This window comes from Rhinopithecus bieti, unplaced genomic scaffold (genome assembly GCF_001698545.2).
Source record: "Rhinopithecus bieti isolate Rb0 unplaced genomic scaffold, ASM169854v2 scaffold_15796, whole genome shotgun sequence".
Lineage (NCBI taxonomy): Eukaryota > Metazoa > Chordata > Mammalia > Primates > Cercopithecidae > Rhinopithecus > Rhinopithecus bieti.
Window position 1 is genome coordinate 1,434,052 of NW_016808858.1, and position 24,033 is coordinate 1,458,084.

Genomic DNA, 24,033 nt, shown 5'->3' on the forward strand with positions numbered 1-24,033 from the left:
CCTTTTCTTGGATTCATCTGCTTTCCACAGAAAGGAGAATTTCAAGGAGAGGAAGAAACATCTACAAGTAATATCATTCGATATGGGTTAGCATGCTTGATTGTTATTGGTGAATTACAGCAAAAAAAAATGACAGTAGCATCTATCATGTTGTTTTGTGTAACATTTTAACAATGGTAAGGTAAGTCACACTGCTGACTTCAGCAATGTGTTATATTTGAAAGCAACTGATAGCTGACTACTAAATAAAATCACTAAATTGTATGAATACCTTAATTTTTTTTTTTTTTTTTTTTTTTTTTTTTTTTGAGACAGAATCTTGCTCTATCACCCAGGCTGGAGTGCAGCAGTGCAATCTTGGCTCACTGCAACCTTTGCCCCCCGTGTTCAAGCAATTGTCTGCCTCAGCCTCCCGAGTAGCTGGGATTACAGGCACCCACCACCGCACCCACCTAATTTTTGTAATTTTAGTAGAGACGGGGTTTCACCAACTTGGTCTGGCTGGTCTTGAACTCTGACCTCGTGATCCACCCGTCCTGGCCTCCCAAAGTGTTGGGATTACAGGCATGAGCCATGAATGCCTTAATTCTTAAGATAGTAATGGGGAATATTGTTCTGAGCCAAGAATGTGATAGCCAGGGAACGTAAGTTTATAAGATCACACAGTGTAGTTCCAACAGTGACTTTAAACCCAATAGCTCCCTATGGAAACTCAGGATACCAAAAAGTGCAACAGTAATATTCTGGATTCTAAACAAGTTTGAATAAGGATATCATATTTCCTCTTACTTAGAAGGTAAAATACAGGTTTTACTAATCAACAATGTGACTAGACTTTCAGTATCTCCATCATAAACCAATGTGTGACAAAGGAGATAAATCTTATATTCAGTCCCTACTGACAGACATGATGTCCTTTGGTCTCAAAGTGCAAATTAACTAAGTATCCCAAGAGGCTTCAGCCTGAGACAAACACTACCTGGGAAAAACAAAACAAAACAAAATAATAATAATAATAGAGACAAAAATGCTGAAAAAAGCAAAAAGGTATTAGTATGTATATCCCTTTATAATTTATAGTAGGAATATTTTCATTACCATGCAATAGTGTTAAATTAAATAAAGATGAAAGGGACCTATTAAATCATTATGTCTAATGCATGCTAAAGGAAGGCATATTTCCCTGGAGAGAGGAATAAAAGAAAACTTTATATAAAACAGATACTATAATAACATTTGAGGAAGGTTCATTTAGCATATAGTCTTCAGATATCAAATAGAGGTATTAGCATAAGTAGTGGAGACAATTAGATATTGACACAAAGTACCCGTATCAATACAGAGTCTTGTGCTGTGTTTTCAAACATCTAATATATTTGCCTGGAGTGCTTGCAAATTAAAGCTACTCTGTTTATACACAACATAGAAAATGGAATTTGAGCTTCAATGAATTTTTAATTTTCTTCAATCTTGCATTTGTTCAACCAAAAACAATTTAAAGAGGAACACGACAATCAGCCTTAGATTGAGCAAGTTCAGCTCCTCGCTAGGGAGTTCTTGAATCCACCATAAAAATCAATAGTGTGCATCTAATAGTTTTCTTTTAATTTGAGAACTGAAAAGTGAATCATCACATCAAATATTCTTCAGGGTCTCTTTTGTTTCCAGATTAAACATGTAATGTGACCTGTCATCTTGCCACATTCTCACATTTCCATTTTAAATAATTATAAATAAGAAAACCTTACTATTCTTTGGCATAACACAGCTGTTTGATTCTGCTGAGTTTCAAAGTCTTAGAAATTGCACTCATTCCTTCTTTAGAGTCCTGCTTCATGGCAAAAGTTTTCAACTGAAAGACTCTTTATTGTATTCAAATCTTGTCCCATACGAGTTGTTCTGGTTACTTAGTTTATGAAGAGTCTTGGATAGTGAATTGGGTCCACAACAGAAAACACCAACTGTTTTCCTGAACAAGAGAGGAGGAAATAGAAAATCAGGTATAAAATTAGGCAGAACGTAACAAGAAATATGCTTTATTAGCATGGTTTAAAGTATTAACAAAGTCAATTTCTTGCTGTTTTACATATGGAAAACAATTTTCTAATTATTTCCAAATGTAAATGTCAACCAGGAAAATATTTTATTTACCTCATACTTTTCATTCTAGAATTTAAGGTAATTCAAAGAATGTACCTATGAGCACAAATATGCTTATTATCAGGCAGAGATTGATTGGTTTGCCTTAGTCTTTTCATGACTTGTCATTGGTGAAACCAGCAACCTTATTAAGAGCAACAATTGATAGATGTCAATTGCTAAACAGCTGACCTCTGAATAGATGTTCAGTTCACACTGGACAACGTAAATTCTTCTTTTATTGTACACTTTACACATAATTATCTAAAATTCCTACATGGATTTGCAAAAGCAGTGATGAATAAGGAAGGAAAGAAAAAAGATATTACCAATTTGAAATAGTATTTTAACAACCAATTTATATTCACAGTAAAACAAAAAACATATTCATCTAGTTCTTTTTTATTTATGCCCTGCAATAATGGTAACAAATGCCAAGCAGTTTTTCTTATTCTCAAATATAAAATTTTAGTACTTAAATAATACATATCTCTAACAGATAGACTAAATATATCCCAGGAAATAAATAATATTTCAAATTGACCTTCTTCCCAAGTTTGATTTGCATTTGATTCTTCCTAGGATGTCAAAATGATTAATATTTCATCTCATATCTTGGGAAAATCCAGTATGTCTTAATTATCTCAGAATAACTCACGCTGAACAAAAGACACTGAATCCATCAAAATTGGTACCAAAAATTAATAGTAAATACTGAAAAAAAAGTTATTAAAACTTTTTACCTTGAAAAGTGAAACTAAAATCTGTGAAAACAGAATTTTACTTGGAGCCATGATGGGGTAATAGGGATCAGATCTACCCTCTTACATTAAAAATCTATAAAAAAGCAAACCAAATAGATGAAATAAGTATTTTCAGACACTGAATAATAGGTATATTATTATATACCTATTATACAGCTATATCTATTATTATATATAATATTATATATTACATATATTATATAGTTATATACTTATTATATGCTATTATTATATAGCATGGAACTATGATCCCTGAGAAAAGGGAAGAAAACATACTAAGACTAAGCACAGTCACTGTCTTTGCTTATTGCCTGGAGGCAATCTACTGGCTGCAGCACAGAGAGGGGAAACTCCAGCAAAGATTGGTGATTACACTGAGGAGACAAAGAGCGGAGTTCATTGAGGCCAAACAGTTGGAATTTGTGGAACAGAATATGGAAGGGAAGGGAGATCCACAGAAAGATGCCTTGGAGATCAGGAGACAAGAGTCCTCAAGTCTTTGTTTGATTAATAATCTGTTCATATATGAGAAGAAACTTCATGAATGTGGGTAAAGAGCTATCAGAGATCAACAGGACAAATAATTGCCAGAGTTTACACAGGACTGCAAATAATTTGCATTCACACACACCAGATAATTTGCATTCACACACACGAGAATAGAAAGTCCTATAAATACAGGGCAATGGGTTGTATTCTCAGAAAGGTTATCACCTTATTTGCAAGGAGTGGAGGGGATATTGGTAAAATTAAGCTTGGACCGACGAAGGCTGCTCTGGACCTCCACTAACAAATCTTAAAAGTGAGCCTTGTAAAGATCCAACTGAACCTGAGTAACTTAACTGCATGTCAGAACAAGTCCAAAACTATTAAAATAAATAAATCAAAATTTGGCACCAAACATTTAAACTTTAAAATGTACAGAAATCAATAAAAAAAAGTACCAGGAATTCAAAAAGCAAAAAAGTATGAACTATAACTAAGAGTGTTATGGGCTGAAGCGTACCCCTCCAAAACCCGTCGGTTGAAGTCCTAGCCCTCAGTGCTTCAGGATATGACTGCATTTGGAGACAAGGCTTTTAAGGAGGCAATTTAAGTTAAAATGAGGGTACTAGGGTAGGCCCTAATCCAATCTGAATGGTGTACTTATAAGAAGTAATTTGAACACAAAAAGAGACACCAGGGAAGTGCATGCACAGAGAAAAAGCCATGTGAAGAGGCATCAAGAACGTAGCCATCTGCAAATCAAGGAGAGAGATCTCAGGAAACCAGTCCTGCCTGCATCTTGATCTTAAACTTCCAGCCCCCAGAACTATGAGAAAATAAATTGCTGCTGTTTAAACCACCCAGTCTGTGGTATATTGCTATGGTAGCCCTAGCAAACTAATTCAAGGAGAAAGAGCATTCAACAGAAACAGACCCAGAATGATAGACGTGGTCATTGAAACAGTGATGATATACAGGCTTCATATATTCAAAGAAAAGCATAATCACGATGAGACAATAAATGGAATATTTTTAAAGGCCCAAACATAAATTCTCGAGATGGAATGCAATATTTGAAATGATAAATACACTAGATGAGTTAATAAAAGAATAGGCATTGCTGAAGAAAAAGTAAACTTGAAGAAACAGCATTAGAATCTATCCAAATTGCAACCCACAGAGAACAAAAACTGAAAAAAAAAAAAAAAAAAAAAAAAAAAGAAAAGAAAGAAAGAAGAAGCACAGAGCATCAGTGGTCCGTGGGATAATACCAACTAGTCAAAAATACATGTAACTGCAGTCCAACATGAGAGAAGACCAAGGGAGAAGAAAAAAATAAACAAATAAAAATCTCATAAATCTCAAGGATAATAAACACAAAGGAAACTATACTAAGGCAATTGATAATAAAATGTTAAAACAAGTGACAAGAAGAAAACATAAAACCAAACAGACTGGGGAAAAGACACATTACAAATCATCAACAGAAAATATAAGAATGAAATATAAAAATGAAAGTGAACTTCTTGTCATAAACTATGCAAGTCAGAAGGCAATGAAGTGATATCTTCAAAGTACTAAAATATAAAACACCAACTATTATGTATCAAGCAAATTTTATGCCAAACAAAAATGATTTTTCAGAAATTAAGATGGAATAAAACCTTTTTATACAGACAAAAGCTGAAAGAATTTATTGTCAGCAAACCAGCACTATAAAGTACACTAAAGAAAACTACTCAAGAAGTAGGAAAACAAAATTAGATGGAAATTTGAATCTAACCAAAAGAATGAAGAACAGCAAAATAGTAAAATCTGTAAGTAAATATAAAATATGTATTTTGTCTAATTTCTAATCTTTTTAATATGTGCTTGATGTTTAAAACAAAAAATACTAATAATGAGAATTATAACATATGTATATGTAAGGTGAATGCAACAATAGCAAAAAGGATGGAAGAAAATGGTAGTACATGAAGTGTTATAATATTATTCAAAGTACCAGCCTGGCCAACAGAGTGAGATCCCATTCCTACAAAAAATTTTAAAAATTAGCTGAGCATGGTGGTAAGCAACTGTAGTGCCAGTTACTCAGGAGACTGAGGTTGGAAGAGCTCTTGAGCCCAGGAATTCAAGATTGCAGTGAGCCGAGATCATGTCACTGTACTCTGGCCTGGGCAACAGAGCAATACTCTGTCTCTAAAAAATAAACATAAACATAAACATAAAAAATAAAATAGGCTGTGATAAGCTAATGATGTATACTGTAAACTTAGAACAATGTTTCTTTAATTTTGGCTTCATCAGAATCATTTCAGAGACTTCATAGAACACAAATAGCTAGGTCTCCCCATCCCTACAGTTTCTGATTTGGCAGATCTTGGATAGGGCTCAAGAATTTGCTTTTCTAACAAGATTCCAATTGATGCTGGTCTGAGGAATCCAGTTTGGGAACCAACGACCTGAAGCAATTACTAAAAAGAAAAAAAAAAAAATACAGAGGTATAGCTAACATTAGAGAAAAAACGTGGAATAATAAAAAACACTCAACTCAAATCAAGGTAAAAAAAGAAAATAAAACAAAGAAAGAACAAATAGGTAAGTGCAAAGCAATGGTGAACTGCTAGATTTAAACCCAACCATATTTTCATTAAATTGAATGTAAATGATTTAAACACTGAAACTAAAACTTTCAACATAAAGCAAAACTGATGGAACCACAAAGACAGATAAATTCATAATTATAGTTAATTATTTCAATACTCTCCTCTCAGTAATTAATACAAGCAGACAGAAATTCAGCAAGCATATTGAAAACTTGAATACCACTATCAACCTATTGGAACTAATTGGCATTTATAGAACACTTTATCTAACAATAATGGAATATAAATTATTTTTAAGTGCATATGGAACATTCACCACGACTGAACATATTCTGGGCAATAAAACAGGTGTCAATATATTTTAAAGGATTAGAATCACAAGGAGTTCATTTTTAGATCAAATAACAATTTAAGTAGAAATTAAGAACAAAAAGATACCTGGAAAATTTCTGCATATTTGGAAATAAAGCATTTCTAAATAACCCATGGGCCAAAGAAAAAAATAATATAAAAATAGAACATACTTGAATAAGATGAAACTGAAAACAAACAAGTCAAAATGTATATGAGTTAGCAAAAGTGATGTTTAGAGGAAAATGTATAGCATTAAACACTTTTATTTAAAAAAACAGTCTGAAATCAATGACCTATGTTTACATTTTNCATTAGAAACTAGTTCTATAAATGTTCATATTTGTTTTTTCATGTAGATTTGTAAACATAGAATCTTACATAATGAGAACTTAATCACTCCAGAGAGCTTATTCACTCGTTGCATTACAGATCCAGGAGAACTGAGTCACTTGGCTCAGGGTCACAGGAGTAAATGTGATAGACTAAACCTAGTCTACTTATACTCTAGAATACTTTGAGGTACAATTACACAGAAATTGTCCATGACCAAAAGAAATACATCATTAAAAAGTTAGTTGGTTCTTCCTAGCAAAGCCAAGAAAAAATAAATAAATAAATAACAAAGTAAGCTGAAAAATTACTTGTCATAGATTCAATTTTTGTTAGAAAACTAAAGTTTAAATTTTAAATATATATAGCACACACACACACAAACATATGTTTACATATACTTTCATAAATACACACACATACTCTCACAGAAACTTACAAAAGCTTCTGTGAGAATACATAGCAAAGAGTTACCAATCATTACCTCTGGCCCAGGAGAGTTTAATCCAATCTAAATTTGTATTCTACATAGTATACTAAACTAATGTCTACTGGTTTAATAAATAATCACTTTTTGAAAGTTAAAAAGTATTGCCCAAGGATATGAACAGACACTTCGCAAAAGAAGACATTCATACAGCCAACAGACACATGAAAAAATGCTCGTTATCATTCGCCATCAGAGAAATGCAAATCAAAATCACAATGAGATACCATCTCACACCAGTTTGAATGGCAATCATTAAAAAATCAGGAAACAACAGGTGCTGGAGAGGATGTGGAGAAATAGGAACACTTTTACACTGTTGGTGGGACTGTAAACTAGTTCAAACATTGTGGAAAACAGTGAGGTGATTCCTCAAGGATCTAGAACATAAATACCATTTGACCCAGCCATCCCATTACTTGGGATACACCCAAAGGATTATAAGTCATGCTGCTATAAAGAAACATGCACACATGTGTTTACTGCGGCACTATTTACAACAGCAAAGACTTGGAATCAACCCAAATGTCCACCAGTGACAGGCTGGATTAAGAAAATGTGGTACATATACACCATGGAATACTATGCAGCCATAAGAAAGGATGAGTTCACGTCCTTTGTAGGGACATGGATGCAGCTGGAAACCATCATTCTCAGCAAACTATTGCAAGAGCAGAAAACCGAATACCGCATGTTCTCACTCATAGGTGGGAATTGAACAATGAGATCACTTGGACACAGGAAGGGGAACATCACACACTGGGTCCTATTGTGGGGAGGCGGGAGAGGAGAGGGATAGCATTAGGAGATATACCTAATGTAAATGACGAGTTAATGGGTTCAGCACACCAACATAGCACATGTATACACATGTAACAAACCTGCACGTTGTGCACATGTACCCTAGAACTTAAAGTATAATAAATAAAATATATATATTAAATACAAAAAACTATTGCCCAACATATGATATTTAAAAAGCTTAACGTATATGTCTGTCTTTCCTACTGTTATCTCTGTATATTTTCAGCAATTTATGTGCATGAGGTTAATCAAAATGTTACATCTTAAATGAAATCATTCATTTACGCAGTGCCTTTGTCCAGTTAAAGAGACCTTAAGAATGTTGAACTATTCTTTCCCTAAGCATGCTACATAAAAATCCTTCAAAAAAAAAAATGTTTAACACATTTCAGGCACCCGCCTGAGAACCAATACACAAAGTCAAAGTGTTGTACAAAATGTCAACAGCAGATGGTGCACATTTGCTCTTCTTAAATCAGTTTTCCATTTTTTCCAGAAAAAGAACAAACAACCAAATACACATACAGACACACACACACACACACATACACAAATCGCTCTAAAACACAAACAGCCTAACGAATGAGACTTCTTGAGAACTAACTGTAGGAACCAACAGCGTCGATCTATTTCAATCTGTAAATAATGGGCTCTTGAGGGATTTGGTTTCTGAACTCAGCCAAAGAAACTATCAGTTTTCAGCAATATACAGCGAAAAATCGACAAAAGTTTCTTGTCAGAAGTCAGTAAATGGTATTAAAGAGGAACATGTTTGCAAAGCATAGCAAGAGACAGAGGAGTATGACAAGATTATCACATCTAAGATGGGTGATACTGGAGAAAGATGGGAAAGGAAGATAACCAAAAGTGGGTTGATCAATTTTTCTAAATTTCAACTCTGAATATTACAAAGAACTTCTGCTTTGTAAATCCTGCTTACATCTTATGCCAAAACTACTTAATCAAGAGAAGGGTAATACTACAAAAGTTTAAACATGGCTGTAATCTGAGTCACATGGGTAACTTTATTCCTTCTTATATTTTGCTTACCAGGCTCCATTCTATAATTTCTAAAACAAAATCTCTGAAGGTAGAGATAGGGATCATCTTGAACCAGTGATTTCTTCAATAAATAATATTCATCCATGAATTCCTAACTTGGATTTTTAAAAAAATATCCATTTAATAAGCTGGCCTGTGCATTTATAGTCATATATCCTTTTCATGTTTTAAAATATATTTTAAAATTACGGAGTGTTCAACTATATAAAGTAATTGTAATGATAAGCCAGAAGTAAAAATTAACACCGGAGTCTTATGATTACAGGAAATTTTAAAATGAAATATTTAATTTATGTACATTCTTGTTGCAGAAGTATGATTAGGATTAGGTTAGCAATAAACATATGATTAGTTCAAATGTAAAAATATATTGAATTTTGATAAAATTATATGGGTTAATGGGACAGAAATATAACTTAAATGAAAGAAAAAGAATGATGTAAAACATCCAACTGCTAAAAGAAAAGTTTATGTATTTTTATAATAAATGATGGTATCATCTAGCTATATTTATATTCCAGTGGATATGTTTGAAGAAATTGCATTAATTACAAAATGTCAATATCTGCAATATGTTAGAAATCACATCTTTTACAACCATGTAAACTCATGATGAAACTGTTTAGATGTAAACCTAAAAATATGTGAGTGGTTATATAGTTTTCAGTATCTTCTTAGAATTCTTATAGATCAGTGCTCTGCACTATGATAAATTTACAAAAGACAAATGGGCTGACTGGTCTGTGCCCTAAAATGAAAGCTTTCCTTCTATAATAATTTCTTCAAATCATAGACACATAGTCTATAAGAACAAGATTATTTATAAAAAGTATAGTTTCTAAATAATATGTTTGGAAATATTCCCGGTTTAAAGACTGCATATTACAAAGCAGAGCTTTTTTAAAAAACAAGCAAACAAACAAAAAACATATTCATTCTGGTAAAAAAGGTACAAAATGTGATTTTAAATGAATTCACTGTTAGAACTAATTGTAAATTTCTTTGTTTGCAAACATGATTTTGAAAACTTTTCCTAGGATCACCTGATATATGCTGTGGGAGAGAATACCCATTTTTAATATAGGTCTTTACAAATTTATAATCAGGTAGGAAAGTTTGTTCATAAATACATTATAGACTATTTCTAAGCCAAACTTCAATTATTTGGAATTACAAAAATGTAGGACGACACCTGCCTTACTTCCTCCGTTGATAGTGAAAGAGTGTTTCAGTGAATTTGTCATTTGTAAACTCATTGCCAATTCATTTTTAAACCTCACGTAATTATTTGAAAATATTTTAATTAATTGATTAGCCACATGTCAAAATTTTGAGGTATAGTACTTACCCTCTGTTATACTTTGCTATTTCATCAAACAAAAGTTTCCACCGAGGACGTCCAATAAACAGTCTTGAATTCAGTGCATGATATTTTTCTCCAATTATCTTCTGCCAAAAAGAAAGCACCACATTATTCGAGATTTAGTTAAGTAACCTAGTTCTCTAACATCATTTCTGCTGGTGCTGTGACTTCCCACTAAATTGCTGTGATATAAAGAATGTAAGTATCAAATGGCAACCTATTATGTACAATTATTTCAAAATATCATTTCCTTTCTCCTTTCTTTTAAAATCCATTATCTCCTCAAATTCCATTTGTTTGTTTTAAACAAACAAACAAAATCCATTCTGGTAAAAGGTACAAAATTTGATTTTCAATTGAATTAATTGTTAGAACTAATCTCCTTGAATGCCATTCTGACAAATGGCTAATTTTCCTGGACTTCAGTTAGTTGTTTCATCTTTAAAGAACTGCAATGTAAGACAAAGAATGAATTCTAATTGGTCACCCTCAAAAAGGCTCAGCACATACACTTCATTGAAGTATTTTGGCACCACAAATACAGGTGTCATATTTGGCTCATTATATAAGTAAAATACTACAAATTATCATCATACATTTGGGAAATGATCCTAGACAAGACAGCTCAAGACAGCAGAACTCCAAAATGGGGTTTATCAATAAATGGCTGTGAATGGGCTCCTGTTTGCAAACAGAGCATTAGATCTAAATCAATATGAAGAGTCAGAGTGAATTTCAGAGAAAGGAGGAAGTATCTGAGTCCCAGGCAGGCAAACTGAGAACCAAATGCAAATCATGCTTCATACCTTCATTATAGCAATACCAGGAGGAAAAGTGATATTGACTTACTTCGTGAGAGTAGTAAAATGAAATACTTTTTACATACCAGATAGGGTAGAAATATGACTGGAAAAATTAGGGTTAGATTAGATTTGAGGTAACTGATAAACATTCAAATTTTGTATTCGAAGTATTGTGAAAATGTATGACAAAAAGTACTAAAATAAAATTTGTTAATACATTCATGCCTAGATTTATACACCAGTCCAGCTCTTCAATGTTGTCTTCAAGTATCAGTTTCATCATTTGCAAAATGGGAATATCATTTACTGCTTGACTCTGTTTTAAACTAATAAACTAATATATGTGAAATTCTTAGCACAGTGCCTAGAAGAGTAAATAAATAATGCATGATGGTTGTCATTATGTTTTAATTTCTCTTGTCTAGAAATAAGCTTAATTGTATATGAACTCATCTTCTCTCTCCACATAAAACATCCCCTCAATAAAAAGAAATCACAAGGCTGTTCATGTGTAGTCTGAATTTTAGAAGAACTTAAGGCGATAGTGAAGAGGGGAGGGGTAGACTCAGACCTTTTGAGTCTGCCCCAGCTCCCTGTGAGAAGGACAAATGGAAGGCATAATATGGTTGACTTCAAGGACAAGCTACGACTTTTCTGGACATATTCCAAAGGAGGCCTTCCTCTAGGAAACTTCTGTTCAAACCACCTGCAGGAATTTTCTTCCACCACAGCTCCTACAGTAAATCTATTATCAAGAGGCTTGTTTAATTTACGATAACATCAACCACATACCTGTATCCCATCTGTTTGACTGAGGTACAGCTGGATGTTGACATAGTCAGGTCTGTTCTCTTGCCAAAACTGGGAGGACAGAAAAAGGAATAGACTTATTAAAATTCTGTGAGTATACTCAGATTTTCTCCTATTCTAACATATGTGACTTAGAATTTAACATAACCTAGCTTATCATAATCAATATCTATAAGAAAATGAATACACACACACACACACATACACACAAATATATATAACAGATTCTAACAATAATCTGGCCTCTTGGTATGAATGAGGTCTGATGGTGGTAGTGGTAGGGAATAATTTTCTGTTATCTTCACAGATACAAAATTTAGCATGCTAAATGCTATACAAATATTCTCAAATATTAGTCCTTCTGAAATACTCCTTATTTTATTCCTTAAGAGTCTCAAAATTGTACCAGTTTACTCATCAAGAACATGATTTTCTTGAGAAAAAAAGACAATAGTGATTTAACTTATGCATGCTAGCAAATACAAAACAAAACAAATAGACGCTTTTTCCTGTTTCTGCCTTCTGCTTATTCAGCAATGGGCTCTGGTTTCTCTTGTGCAAAAATGCAGGACGCAAAATATACCTGCAAAATAAATAGTCTACAAAAAAATATGGAAGAGCAACTCCTCATTTCCCCCTTCCCAAAGGCTTTGGCAACCTGAGAGGATTTTACTGTACCTGAATTGTTGGAAATATTTTTAGCAAGGATGCATATGTAGAGACTATTCTACTTCCTGTCTTTACAAATTAAACTACTCTAGGGACCTCCTATAAGTGACAGCATAATATATTTGTGCTTTTTTTGTCTGGCTTATTTCATTTAGCGTTATGTCTTCAAAGTTCATCCACATAGTATATGTCATAATTTCCTTCCTTTTTAGAGCTGAATAGTATTGCATTGTGTGCGTATATCATAATCTGTTTATCCAGTCATCTATTGATGAATATTTGGGTTGTTTCCATCCTTTGGCTATTGTGAATAATGCTTCTATGGGCATCTGTCCAATTCCCTGCTTTTAATTCTTCTAGGTACATACCCAGAACCAATCTTTTATTTATTTAATTTTTATTTATTTATTTATTATTTATTTTGCAAAAAGTTTGGAGGCCTTATGTAATCCACCTCTTCCCAGAAAAGCACAGACACCATCTCTCTAATTTCATCTCCTACTATTCTTTCCCTTGCTTACTCTGCTTCATCCACACAGATCTCCTTTCTTTCTTTCAGGACACCAAGCATACTACTGCCTCAGAACTCTTGCCTATGAAGTTAGGTTTCTCTATCTTGATTTTTTTTCTCCATAATATGTGTTTAATCTGCCCATTCACTTCAGCCAAGTCTGCTGAAATGGCATTATAACATTTTGTTTGATGGGTGTTCCTGAACATGCAATATAAATTAACACACCCTCTACTGTTCACGCTGCTTTACTCCTACTTTCCCTTCCTTCTTTGTCCTAACCCGAATCTCAGAACCTGATGCTCGATGTATTTATTCGTTGTTGTCTATCTTGCCCCCTTAGAATATAAACCACGTGAGATCAGAAACTTAGTTTTATTTTGCCACCTGATGACTTTTCAGATCCCAGAATAGTTTCAGATTGATAGTAATCAGTTAATAAATAAATATACACTGAATGACAGAATGACTGAATGAGTGAACACATGCACAAAGAGGTATATATAATGATATCCATTTCAGCGTTCTTTGCGTTCTTTGTAATAAAAAAAGTATCTAACATTAGAGAATTGTTCAGCAAACTAGATATATCCATACAACGAAATCCTCTAAAAGAATCAGGTAGGTCCACCATCTCTAATTGTTGGCACCAGGGAAAACAATAAGGTAGCTCTATATGCACTAATACCAAAAAATAGTCAAGACATAGTAATCAATTAATAAAGGAATTTGCATAAACAATGTAAATAGTACGATAGGATTTATAGAACACTTAAGAGTTATCTCCGTTTACATAGATTAGGTAGGGAAGGTAGTAAAAGAAGATTTTACTTTATCAGAATTGTTTCAAATATTTGTAGCAAGGACACATATGTGTATCACTTGTATAATCTGAATAAAGATAAATAGGTCAAATGTTACAGATTGGATAGGAAAAGATGCCTGCTTTATCTCTGCAAAAAATAAAACACAGAATTTGGGGATTGTTGAGATTTTGTATCGTATACCAAAAAGTCTGGTGATTTGAAGTATTAAAGATGGCAAATCAAGGATAAGAGCTATCAGAACAAAGGATGGAAGGTGTTACAGCAGGTGCCTTCCGGTATTTCCCTCATTGTCTTCCCTCATCACCTTCAGCCATAGGCATACATTTTCATGTGAAACACCATATGTTAATTAAAACATAGAAATGAGGCTGGGCGCGGTGGCTCAAGCCTGTAATCCCAGCACTTTGGTAGGCCGAGATGGGCGGATCACGAGGTCAGGAGATCAAGACCATCCTGGCTAACACGGTGAAACCCCGTTTCTACTAAAAAATACAAAAAAACTAGCCGGGCGAGGTGGCGGGCGCCTGTGGTCCCAGCTACTCGGGAGGCTGAGGCAGGAGAACGGCATAAACCCGGGAGGCGGAGCTTGCAGTGAGCTGAGATCCGGCCACTGCACTCCAGCGAGACTCCGTCTCAAAAAAAAAAAAAAAAAGAAATGAATGTTCCTATGTTAAAATATATTAGATATATATGCATACTCACAAATATCCATATCTGAAAAGATGTGTACCTAATTGCTAACAGATATTATCTCTGATTTTTTATGTTTAAGAGACTTATTTATTTCCTTGCTACTTATCTGCATAATTTCTATGGTTTAATCTGTGGCAAGCATTTATTGCTTTTGTAATATAAAAGATATAACTATTTTAATTTGAAAAATTACAAAACTAGAAACAACCCTAATGTTACCTTGTTATGCAACATACAGAGTAAGTCTGCAAACCAACGGAAAGACTGGATATCTCTGCACACCCAAATAAAGTATAGTCTTCTAAGCTTGTATGGTTTCCAGTCATCCCTTTAAAATTAAAATAACATGATAGTGATTAGGATGGCAAATGCAAATATTAAGGAATTCCTATATTTTTGAAAATTTACTTTTCATTAGTAAGCAACCAATAGAAAAATCAGTCATTTACATTCTAGCATCTGATATAGCACTTACCATGAGACCTAAATGAATTTAATATGTAATATACTGACTCAAGGATATGACATACTTCATGAATTTAGGTGTTTAAGTGTTAAATGAATTTAAGTGTGAATAATATTCACATGTATGCATATCATTCATTTCCAGTTGAAGGCCATAACTAAATTGGACCAGAATAACATCAGGCCTTGCATCTCAGAAAAAAAAACTTTTCAATTTTCAGTGAATTCTATCACAGACTGAGTAGGGTTCCAAAGGTCATCCAGTCTTGCCCTGGTTTTTTGGCAAAATGAGCCAAACCATTCCAGAAAGTTGGTTGTTTATCCCCTCTTAAAAATCATTAAAGAAAGAGATTTCACAATCATGTACGACGTAATGCATTCCAGCAACTCATAATTCCAAGTTTGGATCCCCATTTATAAAAAGTAGGCTTGAGGTTAAGAAAATATTCTTCCTTTTTCATAACATTAGGTAACCAAATAACTTGTAATGTGTTGTCAGAAACAAATTATTTCTAGCTTAGAGCATGATCATTTTTGTAAGAACCACCAGAAAGTACCAAATTTACATCTAGTATTTAAAACTGAAATAAAATATCATTCAAACACATCACTTAAATTTATTATTTCTTTTTTGTTTCTGCAAAAAAAAAAGTAAATGGAATAGATTTGAGAATAACTTTCTACTTTTATTTTGCTTTGTGTTTTCATAAGAATATCGATCAATCAACTTTTGCTTATAATCCTGAAACTAAAATAAGTTTTAGTTTAGTATTTCCTGGTCAGACAATTTCACCTTTTTTTTTTTTTTGGCAGAGTCTCGCTCTGTCACCCAGGCTGGAGTACAGTGGTGTCATCTCTACTCACTGCAACCTCCTCCCCCCAGGTTCAGGAGATTCTCATGCCTCGACCTCCGGAGTAGCTGGGATTATAGGCGTGCACAACCATGCCCGGTTGATTTTTGTGTTGTTAGTAGAGACAGGGTTTCACCATGTTGGCCAGGCTGGTCTTGAACTCCTGGCCTCAAGCGATCCACCCACCTCAGCCTCTCAAAGTGCTGGGATTACAGGCATGAGCCAATGTGCCCAGCCACAATTTCACCTTTGAAGCTACTTTTCTTTAGTCTGTTGTAAATTTGCTAAGTGATAAATGAAGGAATGATGTGTTCAGTTGTGATCTCAGAAAATCCAGCCCTTTATTTCCATATCCATTAATGTCTACTTTTTGTCATAATTGTAATATTTTCTGAAACAATTTTATTTATATTTCTCATTGTTTTCTTTTTTACTTGCCCCATTTGAATGTAAGCTTTTTAAAGGCAGGGACTCTGTTTTCATTAATTGCTATCTTCCCAATACCTGTAAGATCTATTGGCAGATGGGTGCACAAAAATATTTGTTGACTGAATGAATGAGTAGAACCACTTACCACTGATGAGGATACAGAGAAATGAAGGATGGAGGCGAATTACTTTTAACAGAGGAAAAGGACAGAGGAGTGCACAACTGTGATATGACATCTTTCTACAAGAGAATATGCTGGGAATCACAGACCACATGTTGAGAATCACTGAATTACTCCCCTCCTCAATCAGTAAATGGAGGTCCTTGATCAACAAGTAGAATAATTCAAGAAGGAATTATTTTATACTAAAAAGAGATATATCTCAAATATTGGCAGTTCTCTATTTGGATTAATAAATAGATCAAAATGACATACAGCAGGGTGTTGAGTATTGATGCAAATGGAGTTACTCCAATGCCTCCAGCCACACAGAGGCTGACCTCATAGTTCAGTGATTCCTCAAACGGACTTCCAAAAGGACCATCAATATACAGCCTGTGGAGCAGTCAGACAAAGGTGGGAAAAAATGAAAATAAGTTAAATTAATTTTCTGTACCATGTAATAAACACGTTGAATACAATCTCTACACTTTGTGATAGGACAGACCTTATTTCACTGATTCTCATAATGATCAGCCTAAAGGAATAACAAATGTTGTTTATGAATTGTCAAGATTAAAACAAGTGCATCTGTTTCTCAGTATGCCTTTTTTTGAGGAACCATTAATTAAAAGTATAGAATATTATAAATATGATCATGCCAGATAGCTAAGGACAAGTTAAAGCTCTGATCATATTAGATTACTATATGGGACTAAAATAAAATAACAATTGCTTTACTGTGTCTAAATTCAAAAAATATTTTTTTCCAATGGCAGTAGTAGAAATACTTATTTAAACATTTACTATGTGAACAAAAAAATAATAGGAGTAAGGAAAAGAATTTGGCACTGTTCTTCCTCTTGGCCTGGTTGTTCATAAGTATAGAACTTTACTTATAAACTGATAGTTCTTTACCTGTAAAGAACAGTCACAAAGGAAGCTCTGAAGTTCTAATTAGTCTGCTCATGTTTATATATTCAATAATTCAAGTGAGCGGGTGTGGGGGGGGGGGCGGGGGAGAGTGAGCAGTAGCAAAATCCTTCTTAATGCAATAGAAATGCTAATTGTTCATATAATAATTCATCCTCCCATTCTTTCTTAGTAACAGACAATTAATTTTATTCAGGGCAGCAAAATGTCCAGCCAAAACACTACATTTCTCAAATTCCCTGCATCTGTTTTGGCTGTGTGAATATATTTTGGCCACTGCCACCTCCTTCCTACTTGTCTGCTTTCTGAGCTACACACCCACACACACACCCTCCCCACTCCCCACAAAGCTACTCTTCGGTGTTGCAAATAAATCTGGACAGGACAACTAGAACTCAGTGTTCTAGTCATTTACTAGGGCTGGGATACCAGACAAGTTACTTGTCCTCTCTAAATTGGATTTCCTTCATCCATAAAAGAGTCAATAAGATGTGATACTACAGAAAAAAAGTGTGCTAAGAATTGTAGAGGGCCACACAAAATATCAGAAATATATTTTGTTCATGGCATCAATCAGTGCCTACAGTATACTGACAGGCCTTCTGGGAGGCCCAGCACTGATGCAAGAAATGGGCTAAGTCCAGTATGAGCTGGGAAATGTAGGTGGGAATTTGGTTTTAAGGCCCTTAGAGAATCAGTTGTTTTTCATTTGAAATATTTTTTTTTTGTACCAGGAGAGAGAAAACTTTGCTTTTCTTGGAGAAAATAAGAAGATAAAATTACTAGTAATTTATTATTTCATGACATCCAGTTTTTTGAGGGAGACGGAAACTGAAACTGCTTAAATCACTTTTTTTTTTACATATTTAATCTGATTAATGTGTGAAATATACTGCCTTTCATTTATGAGCAGTGACTTTCTCCCTATCATAGTACACGGTCTTTAAAAGAATGCTATGTTGTTATTATCATAATATATGTAACCAGATTGTAGAAATTACAGGCAACTCTTTAAAGTCTTGCTATAACATAGTAGAGAGGAAATCAATTTGACACATTTTTAAACTTCAGTTGATAACTAATGAAAAGAACATTTATGAAGGATTGTGGATCTAAGATAATCCTAAGAATAAGAGATATCTCTTCCCTGACCCCTCAGAAATATATAAACATTTTGACATTTAAATTTTCCCTTGAAAGCAGTATTTACACTTTAAAAAACTGATTTAATTCTACATTAAGATTAATGAGTTTCAAGCTACATTTCTATTTTATGTGGCTGAATGTAAATATACTTGTTAAAGCTTTTAACATGGTGCCTGAACATAGTGAGAACCTGATAAATATTAGATATTTAAGAATAATATAATAAATACTATATTATCATTAAAAGTAAAGGTTTGTAATTTATAACATTTAATGTTCATATAAGTGTAAAGTTTTGAAAAATATTTGCCTTTTAAAATCTTTTCTGATCAGCTGTCACTTTAAACAGTTCTTTTAATTAACAAAATAATTTCAAGGGTCTGGTGCAGTGGCTCACACCTGTAATCCCAGCACTTTTGGAGGCTGAGGTAGGACAACTGCTTAGGGCCAGAATTTTGAGACCAGCCTGAGCAACATAATGAGACCCTTGTCTTAAGTATTAGCTGGGCATGGTGGCAAGTGTTTGTAATCCCAGGTACTAGGGAGGCTGAGGCAGGAGGATGGCTTAAATCCAGGAGGTTGAGACTGCAGTGAGCTATGATCACACCACTGCACTCCTGCCTGGGTGACAGAGTAAAACTCAGTGTCCAAAAAAAATTTTCTTTTTCAAGAAATGCCTGAGCCTCTTACCTCAGAAACCTAAAATAAGTTATAATAACAGTGGATACTCTTCACCGAACATTTAATCCAGGATTGGTACTGAATGTTCTATGTATACCTTCACTGTTAATTCACACAACAAATTTCATAGGAAAGTATAATGCCTATTTTATTACATTGGGAACTAAAACTCAAAAAGGCTAAATAATTTTCTTAAGGTCACACTTATATTAAGGAGGGAGGACTTTTACTAAATTCATTCTGAATCTAACTCCAAAGTTAGATTCAAAGTTATTATTTTTTTAATAATCAGGTAATAATTATTACAATTATCAATTATTTTGGGGAGGGGTATTATACAAAGGTAAAAACAAAAAAAGGTTCCAGGACAATTATCATCTAACAATTCTCTCTTCATGTAGGAAAAAAGTGAGTGTGATTAACTATTCCTCCGGAGAGGATGGTATTGCAGTTTTAGACCATTCTAGTCTCAGGAGATAATCATATCAATAGAAACAACAAACAAAAGGAGTGAGTTTAAAGTGTGTGATGGTTCTCCCGTGCTGGTTTTCAAATTTTACTGTGTATCAGAATTTCCTGTAGGACTTGTTAAAACACAGAATGCTAGGCCCTACTCCAAGACTTACTGACTCAGAAGTCTGAGCATTTGTAGTTTCCACCATTCCCTCAGGAGATACTGATGTTGCTGACAGAGCAGGTAAGGAGGGTAAGGAGTGAGCTAGTGCAGGTGGTGATTTTACAGACGGTCGCTGACTTAGGATAGTTCAATTTAAAATTTTTTGACTTTATGATGGAGTGAAAACAATATGTACTCAGTAGAAACTGTACTCAAAATTTTGAATTTTGACCCTTTTCTGGACTAGTAGTATTTGGTACAATAGTCTCTCATGATGCCAGGCAGCTGCCACAGCTTCCAGTCAGACACATGATCATGAGCTTAATCAACCAATACTGTACTCTACAGTGTACAGCAGCATTCAATACAGGTAGGTAATTTTTCAATCCCTGCCCCTCTCCCTCCCCAGTGTCTATTGTTCCCATCTTCATGTCTCTGTGTACCCAATGTTTAATTTTCTGTTTTTGCACGTAAACAGAAATAAAAACAAATAACTTATTTTCATCTCAATAGATGCAAGAAAAGTTTTCGATAAAATCCAACATCCATTTATGATAAAAAAAAAAACCCCTCAATAAACTAGGCATATAAGGAACATGTCTCAAAATAATAACAGCCTTCTGTGACAAACCTACAACCAACACTATCCTGAAATGGCAAAAGATGGGTGCATTTCCCTTGAGAACCAGAACAAGATAAGGATGCCCACTCTTACCACTCTTATTCAACATAGCACTGGAAGTTCTAGCCAGAGCAGTCAAGCAGGAGAAAGAAAGAAAAAGCATCCAAATAAGAAAAGAAGCCATACTGTCTCTCTTTGATGATGATTTGCTTCTATACCTAGAAAACCCTAAAGACTCTGCCAAGAGAACTGATAAATGACTTCAGTAGTTTCAGTATACAAAGTCAATGTACAAAAATTAGCAGCATTTCTGTATACCAATAACATTCAAGCTGAGAGACAAATCAAGAACCCAATCCCACTTACAATAATTTGTAATTATTATCTAATGCAATCTCATGTTAAAATAAAAGCAACATTGTTTGAAAAAGCAAAAAAACTCTGATATTTATCTCTTGGAATTCTGAATGATTCAGTTCAGTCAAGGCCTTACAAATTAATTAATTTAAAGTCTGCAAGGATAAAAATTCTTTGGCAAGGAGTCCCCATAAAATAATCATGCTATCAAAATTATTCTCTCATAACCATTATGAATTGTTACATTTAATATAAGATTTTTAACAAAGGAAGGACTTCAGGCTACTTTGTCGACTGACAATTTCTGCTTAAAAATAAAAAAAAACAAACCCCAAATAAACAACAAAAATTTCTCAAACCTAAAAACTAAAGAGTGAAAACATGTATGGCAGCTGAATACAGGATGGGGTAACAAAGAAAGTAAACGGCTCTCAAAGGCACTAGATGGAGACTCACCTGTGCTTAATCTATCTCCAGAAAGTGGCTACTTCCCCAACTTGTTCTGCGATTTTGGCCACCTAACCTCCAGTTATAGACTCAGCTTGGCCCTATTCTTCAACCAATTCTTATCTGAGTCAGGAATGAGTTGTGCTCTCAGTCAGCACTAAGGCTTGTTCATTGCTTGCTCATTAGCCTTGCACTAACACAGCTTCTTGACTTACATCTCTGGGCCAAAATCTTTACAATTTAAGCAGTGCCTCAGTTTTACAGTCCTGATGACAGGGTTTTGCCTCGTGAATCCTAGCCCAGGGGTTGGGATCCACTACTTGCTGACAGACCAGCATTCTTTGGACATCCTACTTGCCTAGTTTTGCAAATATCAATAGCATTTGGCATTCTTATAAACTACATTCCACACTCTAGTCAGAATACTACCTTTTAGATCTCTTGCCATCCAAGTATGGGAATTTCACATACTATATAAAAGAAAGTCTAATTGTAAGGATTAGAAGATGAAAGATAGTAATTCTTTTATGAAAGACAGTATGTATACTGTGGAAAATCTTATGAATTATTGTGCTTGTAGAAACTGTACCGGAATAACCACTACCACAAGTAGGCAGACACACAAGGGAAAGGGCTCCTTCCTGACTAATCCAAGCAGAGCATATCACACAGAGCCACCTCTACCAGACAGGACAATGCATCCCTTCTGACAGGATTTAGAATGGATTGAATATATAAAAGCAGCCCACATGACAGAGCCCTTCCCCCTGCCCTGAGGCAAGCAATCGCTTTGAGAAATGGCAGAACAGAGCTGACAATGAGAATGGTGATGAGAATTCAGTTTTGCAAGAGGCCAGGTGCTTTCTGATTTTATTTAAATATCACAAAGACTTACAAGAAACAATTATGTCACGCATTGGGCATTCCTCAAAGCAACATTAGAAGGAAGGTATCTCCATTATCATCATTTGTAATATAGAACAAAAAGTCAACATAAAGATGCTCAGATTGCCACTCTCCCTCAATCAAGAGGACTTAAACCAGAACGTGACTCAAGTGAAAAAGCCTGAAGTCACCCAAAGCTCTTTCCTTCTCCCTCTCTCTACTCTTCTCCTTCTTGCATAATAGTCATCACATTCTGTTAATTATGCCTCCTAACACCCTTAGACATCTATCTGATCTTCCATATTACTATTACCACAGTACGAATCCATTATCATTTCCTGCCTGAATATGAAATTGCCAACAAGCTAGTGTGCTGGCCCCATATGACACCTCATGTACCTCTCTAGTTTCATGAGAAATCTATAAAAATGTAAGTCTAATTATCTTTCTGCTTGGCTTAAAATACTTTCATGGTCTTCATTGTCTTTACAACAAAGTTCAAGGTCATTTAAGTGGCAGTCCAGGACAGATGCAGTGGCTCATATCTGTATTCCCAGTACTTTGGGAGGCTTAGGTGGGATGATTGCTTGAGGCTAGGAGTTCAAGACCAGCCTGTGCAACAAAGACCAGGCCTGTGACAACAATGTGATAAGACCTATGTCTCCGGCCGGGTGTGGTGGCTCATGCCTGTAATCCCAGCACTTTGGGAGGTCAAGGCAGGTGGATCACCTGAAACAGGAGTTCAAGACTAGCCTGGGCAATATGGTGAAACTTTGTCTCTACTAAAAATACAAAAATTAGCTGGGCGTGGTAGCACGCACCTGTAATCTCAGCTACTTGGGAGGCTGAGGCAGGAGAATCGCTTGAATCTAGGAGGCGGAAGTTGCAGTGAGTAGAGATCGTGCCATTGCACTCCAACCTGGGTAACAGAGTAAGACTTCATCTAAAAAAAAAAAAAAAAAAAAAAAAAAAAAAAATTTTTGTCTCTAAAAAAAAAAAAAATTATATCTATATATATATGCCAGGCCTGGTGGCACACACCTGTGGTCCCAGCTACACTGGAGGCCAAGGCAGGAGGTGCACTTAAGTCCAGGATGTTGAGGCTGCAGTGGGCTGTGCTTGCACCACTGCACTACAGCCTGGGTGACACAATGAGACCTTGCCTCAGAAAACAAAAGGTATTCTAGGCCCTGTCCATATTTCTACTTATACTTTGACTCCAAGTGTGTGTATGTGTGTTGCACATGCATGCACACACATGCTCTACACATACACAGTTTTCAGCCACCTGGAAGTAATCCCTCAATGACCCACCCACTTCTAAGTTAAGTATTATTTGAGGGGCCAAACAAATGTGGATTGGAGACCCAGCTCTGCCATGTGACTTTGGGTAGGGCATTTACATCTTTGAATCTCAGTCCTCTTATCTGTAAAATTAGGGAAATAGTACTATCTAACTTAGAGAGGAATAGTAAGAATTAAATTAATAATGCACATAAAGCACAATTCCTGGCATGTGTAGCGTTCATTATGTGTTACTATTATAAATGAAAATAACTTGGGGCAGGCACAGTGGCTCACACCTGTAATCCCAGCATTTTGGGACACCAAGGTGAGCAGATCACCAGGTCAGGAGTTCAAGACCAGCCACTATGGTGAAACTTTGTCTCTACTAAAAATACAAAAATTAGCCCGCTGTGGTGGCTCACATCTGTAAACCCTTCTACTCAGAA

At 34.8% G+C, this 24,033-nt stretch overlaps 1 protein-coding gene across 4 annotated transcripts in view; it reads right to left on the reverse strand.

Moving 5' to 3' along the window:
* Positions 1-1,430: 1,430 nt before the first annotated feature.
* NOX4 (NADPH oxidase 4) overlaps positions 1,431-24,033 on the reverse strand; it is a 177,389-nt gene continuing 154,786 nt past the window's right edge. For 3 of the 4 annotated variants that reach the window (XM_017887659.1, XM_017887658.1, XM_017887660.1), the window contains 5 exons: positions 16,890-17,009; positions 14,928-15,036; positions 11,991-12,059; positions 10,381-10,481; positions 1,431-1,969 (listed from right to left, as the gene is read on the reverse strand). In XM_017887659.1, the coding sequence (XP_017743148.1) occupies positions 1,849-1,969; positions 10,381-10,481; positions 11,991-12,059; positions 14,928-15,036; positions 16,890-17,009 (520 nt within the window). In that variant the 3' untranslated portion in view covers positions 1,431-1,848. The remainder of the gene's footprint in view (positions 1,970-10,380; positions 10,482-11,990; positions 12,060-14,927; positions 15,037-16,889; positions 17,010-24,033) is intronic. The other variant, XM_017887657.1, reaches the window with a different exon arrangement.